The sequence below is a fragment of the Urocitellus parryii genome, chromosome 12 (genome assembly GCF_045843805.1).
Source record: "Urocitellus parryii isolate mUroPar1 chromosome 12, mUroPar1.hap1, whole genome shotgun sequence".
In the NCBI taxonomy this organism is placed as follows: Eukaryota; Metazoa; Chordata; class Mammalia; order Rodentia; family Sciuridae; genus Urocitellus; species Urocitellus parryii.
Window position 1 is genome coordinate 55,781,847 of NC_135542.1, and position 23,501 is coordinate 55,805,347.

Consider the following 23,501-nt stretch of genomic DNA (forward strand, 5'->3'; position numbering starts at 1 on the left):
TTAGAAACCCCTAATTGTTAAGATCATTTCAATATATATTCCTGGAGTAAGTACTATTTACTATATCTCTCTAAATTCAACCATAAATTTTTTTTTTTTAGAGAGAGAGAGAGAGAGAGAATTTTTTTAATATTTATTTTTCAGTTTTGGGTGGACATAACATCTTTGTTTGTATGTGGTGCTGAGGATCGAACCTGGGCTGCACACATGCCAGGCGAGCACGCTACCGCTTGAGCCACATCCCCAGCCCCTAGGATAATTTTTTGATCAAATTAATTTCTTTTAAATCCTCCAAATATGGCTACCTATATGTCATAGAGATTAGAAATCATTAAGATATATCAGCAGTCAGTTTATGGGTCAATATTTATTCTTTAATGTCAGTTATTCTATTTAATCTACACCAATACAGAACTAAGCAGTATGTTTAAGCACTTTTTAAAAGTGTGTTATTTTCACACAGCCTAATTGGTTACAACTAAACTCTGAGGAGGGTTTGTTTGTTTCCTTGTTTTCCTTAAGGATCCCGTGATACAATTTTTGCCTGAAAAGGTAAAAGATCTAAGAAAGGTGGCCCTGGAGTGCTAGAATTTATCAAGTTTAAAGTATACTTTGGATAAACTTGATTTAAAATGAAAGCAGAACCTCCAAAATAAGCTTTCTATTCATTATATGGGCATATTCTTATAAAGACCTACTCAAGCTACATAACAATAAAATATTTACTGTAGCGTTTCTACTTCCATAAAAGGGGGTAACTCTGGAAAATAAAATAATTACTTTGGGAAATCTTAAGGAGATAAAACATTGGCCATATTTAAAGTTTTCATAAACTGATAAACTATAAACTGCCTACTCAGCACTACTTGAAAAAAAAAAAAGTTGCCTATACATTGCACAAACCAAACTACTAAGTCACTGTATCATAGAAACTTATACACCCAAGTGAAAAAAAAAACTTTGAATATTCATTTCACAAATCAATATATTTGTAACTTAGGCTAAAATAACTTCCATTTCCCAGGTCACTGCCAATGATTTCAATTTAAAATTAATTACAAAAAAGAAACAAGTCTAGCTGTTTTTCATGAATAACCTCAACTTAATTATGTATTGATTCAACTCAGTTCCCACATTTAGACCAAGTTTTAACTAGAAAGGTAGCATTCCATAACAGTCAAATATCAGCAAAGTAATGGCATAAGAACAGAATCTACTTCATGAGTTTCTACAAAGAGATAAACATTAGCTGGGTGTAGTGGCACACAACTATAATCCCAGCTACTCGGGAGGCTAAGGCAGGAGGATTGCAAGTTCAAGGCCAACATGGGCAACTTGGCTAAGCCCTGTCTCAAAATAAAAATTTTACAAGGGAGAATCTGCTGATAGAGCACTTGCCTGATATGTTCAAGGCCCTGAGTTTAATCCACAGTATTCCCAGAGAGACAGAGAGAGAGAGAAAGCATTATTAATCTATCATTTCTCATTTAATCAAGGACCCCGTTTATGCCAACTTCCCCTCATATCCTTGCATCACTTTTTCTTTCTCTATTGAATCATTCATCAACATTACGAACACTTTAAAATCTCCCAGCTGAGCCCACAAAAATCTCCCAACTGAGTTCTAGCATATTGGTGCACACCTGTAATCTCAGGGACTGGGAAAGCTGAAGCAGGAGGAGCTCAAATCTGAGACCAGCATCAACAACTTAGTGAGACCCTGTTTCAGAATAAAAAGAGTTAGGGATATGGCTTACTGGTAGAATGCCCCTGGGTTCAGTCTCCAATAATTCTCCCTGATACATTCTCAAACAATTATTCTCCTATTTCCAATTTACAGCAAAATTCACCCTTCATCTCTCATTCTTTCCTGAACCCACTCCAATAAGCTTTCATTCTTACCACTCTAAAGAAATTGTTCAAGGTCACCAGTAATCTCCACATGGTCAAATCCATTATCAATTCTCATCAGTACTCATTGTACTTGACCTACTATAGGCAGCATTTAAAAGATTTGATCTTGGGCTGGGGATGTGGCTCAAGTAGTATCACGCTCACATGGCATGCTCGGGGCACTGGGTTCGATCCTCAGCACCACAAAAAAATAAAATGAAGATGTTGTGTCTGCCGAAAACTAAAAAATAAATATTAAAAAAGCCTTGATCTCTTTCTATTCCTTGACACATTTTTCATCTATTCACCTCCTGGAGATACCACACACTCCTGGTTTTACTCTTTCCTCACTGCTCTTCCTTTGGGGTCTCCTGACCTCTAAAATGGTGACTTGGATGAGGGGGTTAGTCTATTTCTTTTGCCTATCTTTATTTTATGCCTGAAGCAACCACACTCTGCTTAGACTTTAGGAGTATAAAGAAACAAAATCAGTATTTCTATTTCAATCGAGGCCCTTCTTCTCTGTACTCCAGATTCATATACCCATTCCTTACTTAAAATCTCCACTTCGATATCTAATGGACATCTCAACAATAACAACATCAAAACCAAACCCTAGATTTTATATAATCCCTTCAAAATCTACTCCATCTTTCCACTTGTCTTACTCTTATTTTTTAGTTATAGTTGGATATACAAAGGCACAGTGATGCACAATTGTAGTCCTAGTTTCCAAAACTTGAGTCATCTTTGACTCCTCTTTCATGTTGATCCAACATTCTAAATATATCTGTAATACACTGCTTCTCCTCACCTCCACCTCTAGCCCCCCAGTCAAAGCCATTTCTGTCCTATTGTAATAAGCCCCCTGAATTGGACTCCCTGTTCTCACACATTATGTCTACAAAGCAGCAAGACTAATCCTTCTCAAACCTAAATCAGATCACGTCATTCTACTGCTCAAAGCTTGTCATGACTGCATTATCATTCAGAATACAAACCAAAGTCCTACGACAATCTCAAAGTCTCTTCATAACCTAGCCCCTTGCTGCCTATCTCATGTATACTCTTCCCTTTGTACAGGCAGAGTATCTCTTACTTATCTCATGCTTGGGACCAGAATTGTTTCTGATTCTTTCAAATTTGAGGAAATTTGCATATGCATGATAAAATATTTTAGAGGTGAGCTCCAAGCCTCAATATGAAATTCATGTATGTCTTATACACACTTTATACACATAGTACTGCAAATAAAACAAAACCCTTCAGCCTAAGAACTGAACCCAGGACCCACATGTGCTAAGCAAGTCCACATGTGCTAACCAAGTGTTCTACCACCAACTTGGTTTTTTTTTGTTGTTGTGGGGGTTTTTTGTTTGGGGGTTTTTGTTTGTTTGTTTTTGCTTTTTTGCTTTTGGAAGATTTTAAATTTGGGGGGCCAAGCTAAATTGTTGAGGCTGGCCTCTAACTTGCAATCCCCCTTGCCTCAGCCTCCCAATTAGCTGAGATTACAGGAATGTATTACCACACCCAACTCTAAAGGTAACTTTATACAATATTTTCAGCATGCCTGTGTCTTCACAACTCGATGCATGAGGTCAAAGTTTTTCTCTGGTGGCATTACATCAGGGGTCAAGAGTTTCAGATTTTGGATTTTAGATTTCTGGATTAGGGATGTTCGACTGGACATGCTTCTTCAACTATAATGACAGCCTGCTTTCCCTTAAACACACTAAACACACTCCTCTCCTGCCTTAAAGCATTGGTGCTTGCTTCAAGGGATACTTCTCCCAGGTATATGCACAACTTGTCCACTTACATCATTCAAAGTCAAAAGTTACCGTATCAAGGAGCCTTTTTCTTCTTTTTTCTTCCATCTATGTAAAATAGCAACTAACTATATACACTGTCACTCTGAACCCTCTTATTTGCTTTACTAATCTTCTTAGCACCCACCAGAACCCAACATAGAATAAAATTATTATACTGTTTTCTGCTTATCTTTCCCACGTACTGACACATAAGGACCACAAGAATACAACACTTTTTTGGGGGGAGAGGGGAGTCCTGGGGATTGAATTCAGGGGTACTCAACCACTGAGCCACATTCCAAGCCTTATTTTGTATTTTATTTAGAGACAGGATCTCACTGATTTGCTTAGTGCCTCTCCACTGCTGAGGCTAGCTTTCATCCTCCTGCCTCCACATCCTGAGCCGCTGAGATTAGGCATGCGCCACTGCGCCCAGCTAATAATACAATTTTGATTTATTCAAAAAGTAGCACTAGGATAAGCAACTAGAATTTAGTCTGTTACATAGTTGCTGAATGACTAAGTCACAGCAAGTCATTTGCTAAAAATTATTAAAAGATCCACTCATTTAATTTTTTTAATTAAATTTAACTTAATTGCTGGGTTTCACCCCCAGCACAATCCCAAAAAAAGTCACTCTTATTACCAGAAATAAATTTTGAAATTACTGCATTTAAGGAATAAAGCAACTAATTCCTTTACTTTTTAGTTTATATGAAAATCAGAGGAATTGTGAAAAATATAATATCTTCAATTTATATTATAGATACTCATTTTTTTATTAATAATAAACATGAAAGTGTTGAATAAAGACCCTTTAAAACTTACGGTGCAATAATGGCTCTAGCAGGTCTTTTTGTCGACTGTACTTGTGAAAGCCAACCTTCTAGCTGTGCATTCAGCTGCGGTCCTATAAAAACACAAAGAGTAAAATTGGAGTCAGCAAAGCAAGGTCCTACAGATAACCACACATGGTACAAAGCCCTCTCTGAATCTATACCGTAGTAAAATACCTTAGTGGGCAGTGGGATCACCAGTCTGGATGCTAACGTTTGAATTTACCAATTGCAAGGTCTCCAGCAAGCCACATAAGGTATTAATTAAATAAAATTTGTTTTTATCTATTTACTATTTACAACTATCTTTATTTTCAGAGCAACAACAATGTGATTTACAATTTGAGGTGATATTTAATCAAAATAGAACAGAAAGCAGAAGACTAACTATATAAAGAAAAAATAATTAACTGAAATATATTTTAAGAGTATCAAAACCTGCGTTTAGTTGGTCACTGAAATGATACCTACAGAAGCATTAACTCCCACACTCACGAATCTTTTCTTCCATCCCACTTCAATACCTACTCCCATGATCAGATTATTAACTAATAACTACACAATCTCAAAAATCTCAATTTCAAACATCTTATTATCTTTCCTTCCTCTTTCCAGTTCATTCCCAGAAATCTGTTGACTCTAACAGATCCTACAACTTTCTTCATCCTCTTATGTTTTCACTTCTGACCTAGTCTGAGACTTGATAACCTATCTCTATACTCATTCCTTAATCTATAACCTCACAGCTCTGTTCTCATCTCCCTCATAGTCAAAAAATAATTTAAAATCAACTTTCCACTAAATACAGTACTCCTACTTGAACAATGAGACTGAAGCAAGAAACACAATAATATAAATTTTTTTTTTTGGGGGGTATGTTTGTTTATTTTTGTGATGCTGAAGATTAAACCCAGGGTTTCACACGTTAGGCACACACTCCACCACTAGATTACATTCCCAGTTCTACAACTTTAAAATTATAACCAGAAATTTCAGTCAACCCCTAGCAATGCTCGTTAATCATATCACATGAACTTAGTTAATTTGCTCTCTCATTTTTAAGATGAAGAATTATAAACCAGGTGTGGTAGTGACTTCCTATAAGCCCAGAAACTAGGAGGAGCCCAAGTTGGAGGACTGCCTGGGGAACTTCCCAAGACACTGTCTCAAAATAAAATTTAAATAAACTGGACGAGGCAGCATACTTTTAATCCCAGAGACTCAAGAGGCTGAGGCAGAAAGAACATCAGTTTGAGGTTAGCCTCTGCAATTTAGATGCTGTCTCAAAGTAAAAAGGGCTGGGGATGTAGCTCAGAAACAGTTGGCTCCTAGGTTCAATTCCCAGTACCACACAAACTGAAAAAAGAGAAAGAATGAATTATAGATTCTTCTTTCACCCTCAGCCTCAAATACTTCCTTCTTCATCCCTTTCTCAGTGTCAGGAGATAAGTTTTTCATTTTGTGAAGGCAAAACAATCAAATGTAGGATAGCCAACCATTTTTATTTGCCTAAAACTTGCCCAGTTTTAGCACTTGAAATACTGCTTCTTAGAAAATCTCTCAGTCCTAAACAAAACTGGGTTATTAATGACCCTATACACTGAATTCCATTGTTTTTCTTACTCAAGAATTCTGCTCCAATAACTGTTCCTAGTCTCTGGCATCAACCTTGTCCTTTTGTCCTTGATCATTATCACTAGAATGCAAATATGCAATACCAGCACTGATCAATTTCCCTTCAACTACCACCCATTTCTTTGGCCCCCTTTAAAATAAATTTCTTTGAAGGGATGTCCGTATCTCCTTTCCCCGCTCCCCACCCATTTTGTTTTAAAATTTTTAAGAAATGTGCTGTCCAGCTGAACCCAAACTTTTGGGCTCAAGCAATCCTTCTGTATCAGCCTTTCTAGTAGCTGGGGCTACAGGCACATGTCACTGCACTAGGATTTCTTTTTTAAATTTTAACCATTAAATATTTAAACATTACAAATGAATCTAGATAATAGTATAACAAGCACCCAAGTACTCACTGCCCAAATTAATTAACTCTTAACATTCTATCTTATGAAGATCTTGTTCCATTAAGAAATAAAAGCACTATTGGCTAATTTCGTTCTTGCATCCCTCCACAGAGGTAAACCACTTTCTGACTTTGGTGTTTATCTTTCCATTATACTTTTACTGCACATGTATCCATAAATAATATGTGGTATTTTTTCTGCATATTTTTAAACATCATAAATATAACATATAATCCATCTACAACTTTAAAAACTCAATAATATTTTTTAAAATTATTCAAGTTGATACAAATGTAGTTCAAGGTCATTTGTTTTCAATGTTATATAGTATGAAATTTATCTCTTTACTCTTCTATCCCCAGATACTTTGGTTGTTTCCAACATTTCATTGAATAGACAATACTACAAGTAGTGTTAAATTTCTCTAGGATCTATCTAGAATATAAACACTAGCACAGAAGATATGCACATCTTTAAATCTACTAGAATTTTCCCACAAATAAAAATTTTAAATATGAAGCTTAACTCTTTGTATACTTTCCCTACCATCCCCTTTTCTTACAGCATTTTTTAAATTTATTGGTTCTTTTTAGTTTTACATGACACCAGGATCCATTTTGATATAATTATATAAGCACAGAGTGTATCTTATTCTAGTTAACAGTCTCATTCTTAGGGATATGCATGATGGTGAGATTCATTGTGTTGTTTTCATTCATATGTGTACGTGGGAAATTTTTGTCAGACTCATTCTACTGTTCTTCTCCTGGGAGCATTTTCTTTCTTTTCTTTTCTTTCCCTTTCTCTTCTTTCCCTCCCTCCCTCCCTCTCCTCCCCCCTCTTTCTTTTTATTTTTAATGTCAATCTTTTCATTGTACAAGCAACTGAAACAAAGTGACCAATTTCAGCAAAACTATATAAAAGCAGAAAACAATCTAAGTAAGCATGAGTTTGTATGATTAAAGAAGATAGATATTTGCCATCTCAAAATATTGAAAAGAATTACTGTAAAAAATTAATTGAATGACTTCACAATTATTTACATTTTCATGAATTCTGATACAATACAAACTCTTTATTTTAATGACAAATATCTTTCAATGATGGAGAAATTTCTTAGAATATCAGATTGATGTTGTAAATAATTGAACATTCTACAGAAAATATAATAGTTCATTTTTTTTTTTGCGGTTTTAGTTTGCTGGACTGCTCTATGAATTTTGTTTTGTTTTCTTTTTTTTATTAGTTGTTCAAAACATTACAAAGCCTTCCCTTCCTTCCTCCCTCCCTCCCTCCCTCCCTCTCTCTCTTTCTTTCTTTCTTTCTCTGGGTGCACTTAACCACTGAGTCCCATCCCCAGCCCTTTTCTATATTTTATTTAAAGACAGGAACCCAATGAGTTGCTTAGGACCTCTGCTAAATTGCTGAGACTGACTTTGAACTTGTGATTCTCCTGCCTCAGCCTCCCACTGGGACTACAGGTGGGCACAACCATGCCTGATAGCATTTTCTTTATGACACTTTTGAGTTCTTTCTGGGCCCCTTAGAGAGGTATTTATATCTGTTTAAAAGCTAAGTGAGCCTTCAGAGCCTTCAGCCAGCAACCAGGATTGTTTCTCAAGAATCTACTAGCCATTTCTTTTAAATGAGATCAAGGAGGATGATGCTCTCTAGCTTCCAGTTTCTGTGGAAGTATAGAAACCTAAGGGGCAGGCCACCTTGCTTCAAGTTGCAAAATTTCTTATCATAAAGATAATTTCCTGGGCTGGGGCTGTAGCTTGGTGGCAGAGCACTTGCCTAGCATGTGTGAGGCACTGGGTTCTATCCTCAGCATCACTTAAAAATAAATAAATAAAAATAAAGGCATTCTGTCCATCTATAACTAGAAAAAAAATTTTAAAAGATCATTTTACTTAGGATAAAAGTCAATTAGTTAGTCACCCCAAATATCAAGTGAATTTAACATGAACTGTGACAAATGGTGTTATCCAGTCCTCTTGAGTATAACAGTTTATTCTGAGAACATGTATGTAATGGATTATTATCTGCTTGGCTATATATAAGAGTGAACTTTCTCTTGGTCTTTGAAATCTTTTAGCAGACTGCCTATGATACACATCACATTCCAGTTTAATGCTTATTCAATAATAAATTGTTTCCTCTTTCTTTTACTTTTGAAGAGAGATTTTATAAGGTAGGCAAGAGACTTTGGTTTTAATGTTATTTCTCCAACATAAGTAATATTAAGTTCCCATTTTCCTTCACTCTTACCATTATTTCAAACTTTCAGAAATTTATTTCTTTTTTTTATTTTTTTTATTTAATTTTTAGCTTTCTGCGGACACAACATCTTTGTTTGTATGTGGTGCTGAGGCTCGAACCTGGGCCACACGCATGCCAGGCGAGCGTGCTACCGCTTGAGCCACATCCCCAGCCCCAGAAATTTATTTCTTTATAATTTTTACGTCACTGATATCCACTGAGATTAAGCATATTCTTTTTAAATATTTTTAGTTGTAGGTGAACATAATATCTTTATTTTATTTATTTTTCTGTGGTGCTAAGGATCAAACCCAAAGCCTCACATGTGCTAGGCAAGCACCACTGAGCTATAACCTCAGCCCCAGATTAAGCATATTCTGATTTGGAATTTCTTCTGAATACATTAAGGTCTATAAGAATAAACAAGGACTGGGGTTGTGGCTTAGAGGTAGAGTGCTCGCTAGCACATGAGAGACCCTGGGTTCGATCCTCAGCACCACATAAAAAATAAATAAATAAAATGAAGGTGTTGTGTCCAACTACAACTAAAAAATAAAATATTTTTTTTTAAAAAAAGAATAAATGAGACAGGGCTGAGCTGGTTCTCAGTAGTAGCGCACTTGCCAGGCATGTGTGAGGCACTGGGTTCGATTCTAAGCACAGCATATAAATAAATAAAATAAAGATCTATCAAGAACTTAAAAAATAAAAATATTAAAAAAAAATAAATAAGATAAGTTTACAATGTACAGTTCACTTTATAAGTTGCCAAAGTACAAAAAGAGACTGACTCTGCGTTTAAATGATTACTTTATCCTAAAATTTTAATTTAGTAAGTTACCAAAAAATCGTACATTATATTAACCCAAGGAAAGTCCATGAACTATAGTCGCATTATGAAAACCTGACTCACTACAATGTTCTGTTATTTTTCACTGTAAGGCAGACCAACTGAAATTCATCAAGCACAAGCATTTGGAAACTTCCCACTACAACAAACAGTTTTTGAGAATCTTTACCGACTACAACTATCTCATCTAATTTTTAAAATAAATAAAAAGGAAGGCTGAATATGTAGTACAGTGGTAGAATGTCTGTTTAGCATTCACAAATCCCTGAGTTCAGTCTCCTCTACCATTAAAAATAAATAAATACATAAATATCAACAAAAATAAATAAGAAGTTCTGGGGATAAACCCAATGGTAAAGTACATGCTTAGCATGTACCAGGCCCTGGGTTTGATGCCCAGTACACTCAGAATAAACAAACAAATAACAATTTAGCAGATTTCCCCAAATCTTTTTTCTCATTCCGATGCCTTACAATGAAATTTAATATGTGTATTGAAAATAGATTGCCATACTATTTACAAAACTAGTATCTTATTTTTAAGTATACCCTGAGGGATATTGTTTTGTTTTTAATGTATCTGACATAGTGTTCCTCACACAGGACAAAAACATGCCCTTGGTACTACTTCCTACGGAACGCAAGAAATGGCAAAGTAAGTCTGACCCAGAACCCATTCAGAAGAGTACTATCTCAACATATAAACATAATAATAATAATATAATAATAACAAATAACACTTGCTGTAAAGAACATTGCTCTTCTTGATATACATTTCAAAGGTTGGCTAAATCAAAATATCTTGGATTCCTTATCCATTCATTTCTTTAAACATTTTCATTGTATTTTTACTGTTATTTTCATTGTAAGGCAGACCAACTAAAATTCATTAAGCACAGAGATAGGAACCCAGTGAGTTGCTGAGGACCTCTGTTAAATTGCTGAGACTGACTTTGAACTCGAGATTCTCCTGCTTCAACCTCACGCTATAATTCTATAGTTCAGAATACAATCACACAGAATAATTAATTATCCCAGGGAAGAGGCTTCAGTGTGTACCAACCAACTCTTAGATTTCCCCAATTGCAAGTCTTCACTTTTCTGCTTACTCAGTCTCTCAAATACCAATTCTATTGTCATCACACCTAAAAGGGTGGCAAATTTGGAGCAGATCGTTTACAAAACTATAATCCAAAAATTGAGTTAGCCAGATCCATGTGAGACTCCGCTAATTTGAATTCTCTATATATACAATTTCCTTCCCCTATCAAACAATGTCCCTACAAATCCCTTGTTAACTCCTAAAGTTATCATATCTAAAGTATTTTTAAAATCCAAGCATTGATTTTTATTTGCTTTTTTCTTTTTTAGAGGGTACCGGGGATTGAACTCAGGGGCACTATGCCACTGAGCCACATCCCCAGCCCTATTTTGTATTTTATTCAGAGACAGGGCCTCATGAGTTGCTTAGCACTCACTTTTGCTGAGGCTGAGTTTGAACTCCCGACCCTTCTGTCTCAGCCTCCCTAGCCTCTGGGATTAAAGGCATGTGCCACCACACCCGGCTTTATTTGCTAGATTTTTCATTTTTGAAAAAGCATCTTCTGATAGAAAACTTGGGAAATGCAGAATGGAAAAGGGAAGACCATTATCACATATTTACAAAAATCATCAAAATTAATATCTTCTAAATTTCCTTCTAGTATTTAAAGGGATATACAATTCTATGCCTATTTTTATACCTATAGCATAACATAAACATTTTCCTACATTGTAAATTCTTCAAAGACATTTTATGAGTAAATAATATTTCATTATGTGAATGGATCAGTGCTTTCTTAAACATTAATGTAAAATATATTTAGGCTTTCAATTTTCCATGTTGTTATAGACAATTCTATATTATGCATCTGTTTATAAAGGTTTTTCCAAGCTGGGAATGGAACCACCATTTGACCCAGCTATTCCCCTTCTCGGTCTATTCCCCAAAGACCTAATAAGAGCATGCTACAGGGACACTGCTACATCGATGTTCATAGCAGCACAATTCACGATAGCAAGATTGTGGAATCAGCCTAGATGCCCTTCAATAGATGAATGGATAAAAAAAATGTGGCATTTATACACAATGGAGTATTACTCTGCATTAAAAAATGACAAAATCATAGAATTTGGAGGGAAATGGATGGCATTAGAGCAGATTATGCTAAGTGAAGCTAGTCAATCTTTAAAAAACAAATACCAAATGACTCCTTTGATATAAGGGGAGGAAACAAGGACAGGGTAGGGACGAAGAGCTTGATTTACATTAACAGGGTTGAGAGGTGGGAGGGAAAGGAAGTGAGAAGGGAAATCGCATGGTAATGGAAGGTGATCCTCAGGGTTATACAAAATGACATATAAGAGGAAAGGAGGGGTAAGACAAGATAATACAAATGGAAGAAATGATTTACAGTAGAAGGGGTAGAGAGAGAAAAGGGGAGGGGAGGGGAGGGGAGGGGAGGGGGGATAGCAGAGAATAGGACAGACAGCAGAATACATCAGACACTAGAAAGGCAATATGTCAATCAATGGAAGGGTAACTGATGTGATACAGCAATCTGTATACGGGGTAAAATTGGGAGTTCATAACCCACTTGAATCAAACTGTGAAATATGATGTATTAAGAACTATGTAATGTTTTGAATGACCAACAATAAAAAAAATAAAAAATAAAGGTTTTTCCATATATAAAAATTATTTTTTAAGATTCTCAGAAAATTACTATGTAAATCTGTATGGGGGGGTATGGGATTACTTGGGTGGAATCCAGGGGTGCTCTACTACTAAAACACATCCCCATTCTTCTTTTTTTCTTTCTTTTTAATTTTATGACAGGGTTTCCTAAGTTGCTGAGGCTGGTTTCAAACTAAGGCTCTTCCTGCCTCTGCCTCCTGAGGAACTAGAATTACTGGTGTTTACCAATTACTGGTGTGCACTGTGCACCTGGCAGTATTATTCTTTAAAAGATTTTGATACATTCAAAAGGTTATCCAAGGGGTTGGGGTTGTGGCTCAGCAGTGGAGTGCTTGTATAAGGCACTGAGTTTGATTCTAAGCACTGCATATAATATATAAAATAAAACATCCATCAACAACTAAAATGTTTTTTAAATGTTACCCAAAATTGTTTCCATTCATATTCATGCAACATGTATCACAAAGCCTACTTTACCATGAATCTTACTACTCTCCTCAAAGTAATATTTTAAAGGATTAATTCACTTATCCAATTCCCTCATTTGATGAAAATTAAAATCTAATGTCCTACTTCCCAATAATAGTTGGCATTCCAAAATAAATATTCAAAGCAATTATAATTTTTAAGAAAAAGGTATTTTGGCTCTAAGATTTATTTTCTCCTTAGAGAAAAGTAGATGGTCCATGCAACAGCAACATAATTACTGAGTCTTCTTGCAGCCACAAGTTAGCACTTACTAATATTTACAGAGCAACTATCAGTCTTATAGAAGACACAAAGTATGTTGTGCTGCTGTTTTAAATTATCCACAATGCTAAGGATCTTTAAATGCGCCTGCCATTAAATCCTTTTAACTAATGGGGTATAATTTTTCATCCTTTTAGAAATCATAATTTTTACCCCTATAATAGTCAAGAGGTAGTCTACAGGTCAGAATCACTTGCTGTGTTTACTTAAGAGAGATCCCTAAGTCTTACCTCAAGGCTATGTCATCACCATCTCTGGGGATGCACCAGGAATTTTTAACAAGCTCTCCAGGTGATTCAGATAAACATTCAAATGTGAAGCCCACTGCCAAAAAGAAATATATTTGTACATGCTATGATGAATACTGCTAACAGACTTCTAGAAGGTTTGTGACTGAGATTTTTTACTGTAATAAATCACTTTATCCATTAATTGGCAATAAGCACATGAATTATAATTCTAAACTACTTTGAAGCCATAGTGACCTCCAATGTTTCTTAAGATTTACATAAGCTTACTTTCATAGTGTTTTTAGACTCTCACTTCTATCAATCTGTCAAAAAAAAAACCCTAAACACAGAGGAAAATAAACATTCTTAAAAACTAAGTATTCCTCAAACTCAAAATCATTTTTTAAATCTTGTTTTAGTCTAAAAATTCATGAGGATGTTATAGACTGACAACATCCATATTTATTTCAAAACTCCCCAACCTCCTCCATGTACCTATCTGGCAATTTAAAGGGGGGGGTTCAAAAAAGATGCCCTATTTAATCTCTGTCGCAGGGTTCAGGAATTTTTAACAAGCTGATAGAGGATGACATGAATCTGGACCATACAAAATCATGGACAAAAATGACAGAAATGCTTCAAGTTAGGTCTACAATACTTCCTAATGCATATCTAAACAGGAATCATTTTTTTTCCAATTTTAGCTAGTACATTTATTTCTTCTCTGTTTCTTTGGGTTACAATGAGCCAGGTGGTACTAGTGAATCTGGATAATTTGGTACCAAATCCTAAAATATAGCCCATGGGGGGGAAAAAAGAAGTCTGCCTCACTGGAAAGAATCAGGACTAGGATAACCCTTCCCACACAAAGTAACACTTCTCATGCAATTGCTTAAAAGAAAATATTTTTAAAATAAAATATAATGAAAGGAAAAAATAATTTTCGTTTTTATATATTTCCACCACAAATGTATAGACATCCTTACTCTATTCTGTGTAGTACATATTTCCTTTTTTAAGGGTTTCCACTCACAGAATTTGATTTAGGGAAAAAAAAAAAAAGTGGATAGGGCCCAGCAGACTATACCAAGTGAAATGCGGTAAGAGGTTGTTAACTACTGACATGTATAAACTAACAGAACAAAAGATGTGAAATAAAAAATACACTAGGTAATTAAATTATTGTGAATCCATAAAGTAGAATATTAAGCAAATGGAAAGCAATGAGGTAAAATTTTAGATACCTTTATGGAGGACCTTTTAATTGAGGAAGGAAAAAGCATGATGAAGAAAAGAAAGCAGGGCTGGGGTTGTGGCTCGGCGGTAGAGCGCTTGCCTAGCATGTGCGAGGACCTGGGTTCGATCCTCAGCACCCCTTAAGAAATAAAATAAAGATATTGTGTCCATCCACAACTAAAAAATAAATATTAAAAAAAGAAAGCACACCACATTGACATTATTGTGTGTGCACATGTCATACATAATTATTACACATTATATAATTATGTAACTACTATTAAAATAGTAGATATTCCACTTATATAGAAGATCTCTGGAAAATCACAAAAGAAATGCACAAGAGTCACAGTGTCCTAAAAAGAGAATTAAAAGGGAAACGTTACTAATTTTACTATATACCCATTTGTATCTGTTGTATTTAACACTACTTACAGTTACTACTTATCTAAAAAGTAATGAAAAATAAGGTACAATCACAAAGAATGATGTTATAAACATATCTTTACTGAACAGAAAAAAAGGCCTCTTGCGCAGCACAATGGCACACATCTGTAATCCCAGCAACATGGCAGGCTGAGACAGGAGGATCACAAGTTTGAGGCCAGCAACTTAGCCAGATTCTGTCTCAAACTAGAAATAAAAAGGGATGGGGATGAAGCTCAGTGGTAGAGTGACCCCTGAGTTCAATTCCCAGTATCCCATAAAGAAAAAAGGTTTCCACATATCATGAAAACCTTTGATCTGTGGCTCTGGTGATAGTCTGAAGATCCATCCATTTATTGGCAAATGTCTTAAAGTCATTCTTCTTAATGGCTGAACAATACTTCACTGTGTATATATACCACATTTTCTTTATCCATTCATCTGTTGAAGGGCATCTAGTTTGGCTCCATAGCTTAGCTATTGTGAATTGAGCTGCTATAAACATTGATGTGTCTGCATCACTGTAGTATGCTAATTTTAAATCCTTTGGATATATTCCGAGGATTGGGATAAGTGGGTCAAATGGTGGTTCCAATTCCTAGTTTTTTTAGGAATCTCTAGACTGCTTTCACCAATAAGTAGTCCCACCAGCAATGAATGAGTATCCTTTTTTACCCCACATCCTCTCCAACTGACACTTGAATTCTAAATAACTGCCATTCGGACTGCAGTGAGATGAAATCTTAAAAGTAGTTTTAATTCGCATTTCTCTAGTTGCTAAAGATGTTGGACATTTTTCACATATTTGTTGACCATTCATATTTCTTCTTTTGAGAAGTGTCTGTTCAGTTCCTTTGCCCATTTATTAATTGGGCTATTTGGGAGTTGGTTTTTTTTTTTTTTGGTGTTATGGTTTTTGAGTTCTTTATTAATACCCATCTAAGGAGCAGGTAGCAAAGATTCTCAGCAAATATTTTTGCTGATATGTGGAAGCTAATACACAATAGGGGGAGGGGAATAGAAAGTCAGTAGATTAGACAACGGGGAATAAAGGGATGGGACAGGGAATAGGAACAAGAAAGACAGTGGAATGGGGCTGGAGATGTGGCTCAAGCGGTGGCACGCTCGCCTGGCATGCGTGCGACCCGGGTTCGATCCTCAGCACCACATACAAACAAAGATGTTATGTCCGCCGAATACTAAAAAATAAATATTAAAAAACTTCTCTCTCTCTCTCCCTCTCTCTCTCTCTTTAAAAAAAAAAAAAGACAGTGGAATGAATCTAACATAATTATATCCTATGTATATATGTGAATACACCATACACCACAGTGAATCCTACCATCTTGTACATCTACAAGATGGGGGTCCTAATTATAATAAGATATATTACATGATTGTATAACTATATCAAAATGGATTCTACTGTCATGTATAACCAAAAAAAAAACAATAATTTTCCTAAAAATGCTATAGTAAATAACAAACCATTGTTAGACAGTAACCAGACAACACCTATATTAATAATCTAGCTAAAAAATGCTATTTGACCAATAAAATATGCATTACAGTAAATAATATATATGACCAATCTGACAAGTTTCCCTCTAGTAGCAAAAATGGATTTCCTCCTTCTACTTCACTTTCCTAAGCCCTCACCAAATTTCTGGTAAAACAAATCAAAGAACAAGGAAAGATTCTACAAAAGAATGATCCTGAAAAGAGTCAAGGCACTCAACTTCTTACTAATATTTTCCCTTATAATTCTTCTCCAATGAACAAACTGGAGTTTGTTGGGGTTTTGTTTGTTTGTGGTGCTGGGGATTGAACCCGGGGCTTTGTGCATGTGAGACAGGCACTCTACCAACTGAGCTATATCTCCAGCCCTTCAATCTTTTTTTTTTTTAATTGAGTTATTCTCTACTCTGACTTCTTCAGCCTTTTTAAGTCAAACTGCCCTTTTAAGTAATTAACTATAGTGTAATGCTATTCATGTTTGTATGCATTTGCTGTGACTTGTTTGAGGATTGTGTCTTGTCTTTCACAAAGCCTTGGCACTGCATATACCATCTCATCCATCTACAGAACTATTTCTGATTGAGCAAACATACACTAAAGACAAAAGGAATCCCAGCAAGTTCTTCTCCTATAACTTGCCCAGAAACATGTCTAATGTGGACTGAGAGAGAGGTAGGTTATATAAGAAAAAAAAAAAAAAAAACAGCCATCACAATAAAAGGTTTTCCAAGGAGTTCCAAGATTGACAATTTAGGGGGGAAAAATAAGTTGGGAAACTAAGTTGGAAGCTAATGGACACAGTTAAACATAGAATTTGAGTTGTATGTGCTTATCCACTCTGCCAAACCATGTCCATGTCTCTTTGCACTATTTTCACTGAACTGCTTGACTCAGAAGCAAAAACTGTTAATGTAAATGCTACCCAGATAGAAAAAGCACTTCCCCAATTCCCAGGAAATTATTCCAAAAAAGTTTGAGAACCTCAGTCAAGCTTAGGCTTAGCACCTCTAAGAGGCCTTAGACAATGCCACTGGCAACTTCTTTTAAACCATAGCTACCACAAAGCATCTATTTAAAAAATAAGAATCACCTCTCAAATCCCTCTGCACTTAGGCGAATTCTGTAAATTAACTAAATTAATAAATTAATATTCACCCAGTGTTAATCCTATAAGCCAAAATTTCTCAAAACTGTTAAGCAAAGCTTGAACAGAAAGGAGGTGAGTAAAGGAGTCAATGATAAGGGCTGGGGTTGTGGTTCAGTGCCAGAGCACTTGCCTAGCATATGTGAGGCACTGGGCACCACATAAATATAAATAAAGATACTGTGTTCATCTACAACTAAAAATTTTTTAAAAAGAGTCAATGATAACAAAAACCAAGGGTTACTTGCCAAACAACTGTAGCATCAGCTACTTTGGAGGATTGCTTAAGCCCAGGAGACAAGTAGGGGTAACACAGCTAGACCCTATCTCTAACTAAATCAAAACTTAATAAATAAGACAATACAATAGGGGACAGTATCAATGACAAAATTAAGAAAGACCATGAAGTCTGTTTTAAGTTGGAGACACAGCAGTTAAGGTGGAAAAAAAAAAATGGGTAAGAGTCATCTGAAGGAAGATAGACTTGATAATGGCAAGCACAAATGCTAAACCAGTCTTAAGGTATGAATGTGATCACAGAAGTAAGAAGGTAAGTCAGTAAGGGAGGAAAAAGAGCTCCAAATCCAAGGGAAAACACAGTGCAAGGACAGCAAAGAGATGAGATCATCAAGATTATTAATAGAATCTGATGCCCTGAAGTGAATCAGAACAATGGGAACAGAAAAAATGTCAATGAATAGAGTTGGTAATTATGAGGAATTAGTAACTTACAGCAACTACTTTTTGGTGGATGGGGGTAAAAGCTGAGTTTACAAGTAGTTACAGACAAAAAAGAGGGGAAAAAATGGAGGAGGCAACTCAAAACTAACTTCAAGAAGAAACTAAAGACAGTTAATATGGCCTCCTTTTTCTTAATGTCTACACCTCCCAATGTAAAGTTACTCCCATTACTCAAATATAATTCATTAATCTTGTGAACCTTAGGCACTAGCAATCACATTTTATATCTCACAACAAAGAAAGTCATCTATTAATGTCTCAGGAAAGTCAATATTCCAATATATAATGTGTCCAGAACTGTATCCAAATAGATGGCAAATAACCTGAATCTGAAAGTGCTTTTTTTTTTAAAGATAAGCACTCTTAAAAGATTCTTCTCTTCATACTCACTTTAAATATATAGTTCAGACTAATAATCCTAAAGCTAGCTTTATAGAACTCAAGCCAATAATTCATGTCAAAAAGGAGAATGTAATTTAAAATGCTAGCATTTGGTGTTGCCAGCACAGCTTTCATCTAAGGACATCAAAGCAACTTTTAAACTTCTACTAATTATGGCCTTCTTCAACTATCCTATTAACTTTAGCAGAATACAAGAATGAACATGATCACACAAAATGTAATATGAAATGTCATCAATGTTCAGTAATTAAAATACACTGGAATAACAACATCATTTTGAATAAAGCACTTCAGAAGGAAAAGTAAAGTCTCAATTTAAGCATCATAAAACTTCCAGGAAAACTCAGAAAAAAAGAACCAACTTTTTAATTCTGTTAAATAAAAAGTTTGCTAAGCAAATACTATGAACAAGGTAGCAAATAACACAAAAACATACTATTTCTAGCTAATATTGACATGCCTGACGTGCAGTTTTAAAAGGTGGCAACAATATGGCAGGAAAACACTGCAAAGTGGGAGGACAGAAAAACCCAGCATTTATAGTGTACCTATACAACAGGTCAGGCACATCACTAGGTTCTTTAAAATGTTTTTAGACTGGGGTTGCAACTTAGTATTAGAGTATAAGCTTAGTATGTACATACAAAGTCCTAAATTTGATTCACAGCACCACCAAAAAAATTTAACTCATATTTTTAAAGAAATGTGTATATGTGTATGTAATGTGTGCATATGTATGTAATATATATAATCTTGGTTAACAGAAAACTTATGACATAGTTATTATCATCTCTAGTTTACAAATAAACAGAAAATTCAAGTTTAGTCAAGATCATACAGCTAATAAACAGCAAAGCCAAGATTCAAGTCAAGTTGGTCTGACTCTGAACTGGGGGGTTCTCCCACTACTTCACACATCTAAGAGCTAAGCAATCTGGGTTCTAGTCCTAACCTTCCTACTAACCAAATCTGTGCTTCAACCTGATCTTCTTTAAAATAATGAGGAAAGATTTAATTATACCTATAATTAAATCTAAGTTATTATAATACACTCACAGTTAAATTATAAACATATACTTAACTTTACTAGATACATATTTTTCCTGCCTTCACATTCAATATAAAATACTGGCTCTTCCTGGGTCAAGCTTAAGTCAACTTTGAACTAAAACTTGGATTAAAACTACATCATGGGCTACCCTATTTCTCAGGACTCTAGACACAGGCTAAAGCTACACATTGGTCATACTGGCTCTCCAGACTGTTGACTGCCATGTCTTGGGACTTGTCAGCCTCCATAATCATATGAGCCAATTCCTTGTAGTAAATCTTCACTGTTCTAAGTAGATCCTCCTTCCCCCCCGCCGACACACAACCTACTGTTTCTGTTTCTCTAAAGAACACTAGCTAAGGGTCTGGGGATGTGGCTCAAGTGGTAGCACGCTCACCTGGCATGCACGGGTACTGGGTTCGATCCTCAGCACCACATAAAAATAAAATAAAGATGTTGTGTCCACCGAAAACTAAAAAAATATTCTCTCTCTTTAAAAAAAAAAAAAAAAGAACATTAGCTAATATACTAGAATGCAAGAAAGCTATCAAAAATTATCAAGGCCTTATAAAAGAGTCTCAGAAGCCACCTTAACAAAGGTTCCACTGGCTAAAGATAAAGACAATCTGAGCAACTTTTAAACATGTGAGTTCACAAGTACACTTAAAAAACAATATTCAACCTTTATTTTTGGATAATGGTAGAAAACAAATGCATTATTCAGAAAATGTACAAAAAGGAAAAAGATCAGCATTATTTATCCTTTTTCTTTTCTATATATAGAACTATTCTTTCAGATAAGGAAATATTTGAGGACGAGAAATATCTCTTCAGATAAATATAATTGCTTTCCAAGTTCTAACAAATTAATACATCAAATAAATGATAGTGGATAGCCATTCACTACCAGAACCACCAAAAAGGGACAACCATATCATGGGGGGTAGGGGGTGGGGCTGAATCTGATTTGAGTTTCTAAAACTGTGCTGTTCAACTCAGGAGTCATTAGTCACATTTGGCTACCAAGCATGTGAAATACAGCTAATCCTAACTGAGATGTGCTTGAAGTATAAAATACACATTGGATTTCTAAGGTTTAAATCAAAAATAGAAAATATCTTTATTTTCATTTACATGCTGAAATTATAATATGGTGGATATACTGACCCAAAAAAACTATTATTAAAACCAATTTTGCCTGGGTTTTTTCCACATTTTTTAAAAGTGGATATCAAAAATATTCAAATTTCACAGGGCTGGGGATATAGGTATGCTTAGCATATCCTGGCTTTAATCTCCAGCACCAAAAAATAAACAAAAATGTTTCCAGTTTTCATATGTGGCTTGCTTTATATTGACATTAGACCATAATGCTCTAGATCAAATTACTAGTTTTCACAAAAACACAGGACAGACATGACCCAACACCATACAAAAACAATTACCAAAACCCAGGTTGTAGAAATTTCTAAAAGTCAAAATACCTGGTTTCTTCAAAAATTTTTTTTAAAAAATGTGATAACATGGCTGAGATGAAGGTCACAAGTAGATTTAAAAAGACTTAAGAAATGTATTAACCAATTACATCATACAGGGTCATATGTGAATCTGGACTTAAAAGAGACTAAATGGAAATTTTAACAGGAAAATGTGTGCAACTCAGTAGACAGGAAGGAATTGATGTTTTGCATTGATAATAGTACTTTAGTTGTATACTTTTTTGGGTGTGTGTGTGTGTGTGTGTGTGGTGGTGGTGGTGGTGGTGGTACTGGGCATTGAACCGAGGAGCACTTAACCACTGAGCCATATCCTCAGCCCTTTTTTATAGTTTATTTAGGGACAGGGTCTCACTAAGCTGCTTAGGGCCTCACTGAGTTAAACTTAGCTTTGAACTTGTTGATCCTCCTGCCTAAGCCTCCCAAGCCACTGGGATTACAGGCGTGCACCACCATGACCAGCTTCTATAGTTAAATTTTTTTTAATTTTTAAAATAGTTTCAATCTTTCAAAGGTATATACCAAATATTTACAGATGAAATAATATGCTAACTATGATGAAATGATGGCATCTATGGCAAACTAATGTGCAGGGAAAATAATGTTTGGGGGACAAGTGTAATGTTTGAGGGACAAATGTAAAAGGATGTAGACAAAACAAGTTGGCCACAGAATAATTCTGTAGTTCAGCGATAGGTAGTTGAGGGTCCATTATAATGGTCTTTCCATTTTGTACAATAACAGAATTTTAAGGTTGGAAAGAACTCTAGGAATCAGAGCACAGTAAATGTGAGGGAAACAAATGGTGACAGAGTCAAAAATACGTGGCTGTATGAACTGAATAAAACTCTTTAGTTTGTTTCCTTAGCTGTAAAAATGAAAATAAAATATTTAACTTTATATAAGGTGGTTAAGCATTAAATAGAATAACATGTTTACTAAAAACTAACCTTTTTTTTCATCCTTTCCTCAAGTACTAAACAAACATGAGCTCAACTGGTCAGATTTCCTCAGGTGAAGTGATGAAACTGAAGAATATCTTTAAAATCTACATGAAGTTAGCACCTCTTTCCTAATACTACTACTTCATTCCCAGTTAATGCACTACAAATGGCTGTGTACCACACCCCATGCTCAAACAGATTTTAAGATATACAGAAATTATTTGATGATCTGCATTAGAGTTGCAAACAGATGCCTTTCATCTGAATGATGGGTGGTACTTATATGAACATTATTTTTCTTTTCCCTCTCTCTGGTACTAAGGAATTGAACTAATTTTTGTACTACCTCTGGGCTACACTGCCAGCCCTTTTTATTTTTTCTTCTGAGATAAGGTCTAAGCTGCCCAGGCTGTCCTAGAACTTGCAATGTTCATGCCTCAGACTCCCAAGGAGCTGGGATTACGAGCACACAGGGACCTTTATCTTAATAACTATTTGCCATTAAAACTAAGTATGGGTCATGCACAGAAGCATATGCGTTTAATCCCAGTTACTCAGGAGACTAAGGCAGGAAGATCACAAGTTCAAGCCCAGACTGAACCACTTGGCAAGACCCTACTGCAAAATTAAAAAAAAAAAAAAAATTAAAAAGAGAGTTGAGGGCTGGAGCTATAGCTCAGTGGTAGAGCACTTGCCTAGAATGTGTAAGGCACTGAATTCAATCCTCAGCAGCACATAAAAATAAATAAATAAAAGGTATTTATCCATCTATAACTAAAAATATTTTTAAAAATAAATTTTTAAAAGAAATAAAAAGGAGGGCAAGGCACTAATGTCCCTGAGAAAGGTAAAGCATTTGATGCTAGCTCTTCATGCATTTCAAATATCTCACAAAAACTGGTTTTAGTTAAAACTTATTTAAAACCCAAATTTGAAATATTTGAAAGAGACATAGTATCTAGGCAAAAACAACAGTAAATAATGTCACATTTGTAAATGGTGTAAAATCAACACACTGTCAATATTTATTCTGGGTGTCAAATTATGGATACTTTTTTGGTTAACACTATACATTCAGACTTTTCCTAAAATTACCAAATAGTTTTACGAATAAAAGAAAAAAACCTGTGTAAAAAACAGAATAGAGAACACT

The 23,501-nt window shown here is 35.2% G+C and overlaps 1 protein-coding gene across 1 annotated transcript in view; it reads right to left on the reverse strand.

The window, feature by feature from the left end:
- The window catches only part of Memo1 (mediator of cell motility 1), a 117,744-nt gene that overhangs the window by 58,709 nt on the left and 35,534 nt on the right, over positions 1 to 23,501 (reverse strand). The window contains exon 2 of the mRNA XM_026385916.2: positions 4,533 to 4,614. Coding sequence (XP_026241701.1) covers positions 4,533 to 4,614 — 82 coding nt within the window. The remainder of the gene's footprint in view (positions 1 to 4,532; positions 4,615 to 23,501) is intronic.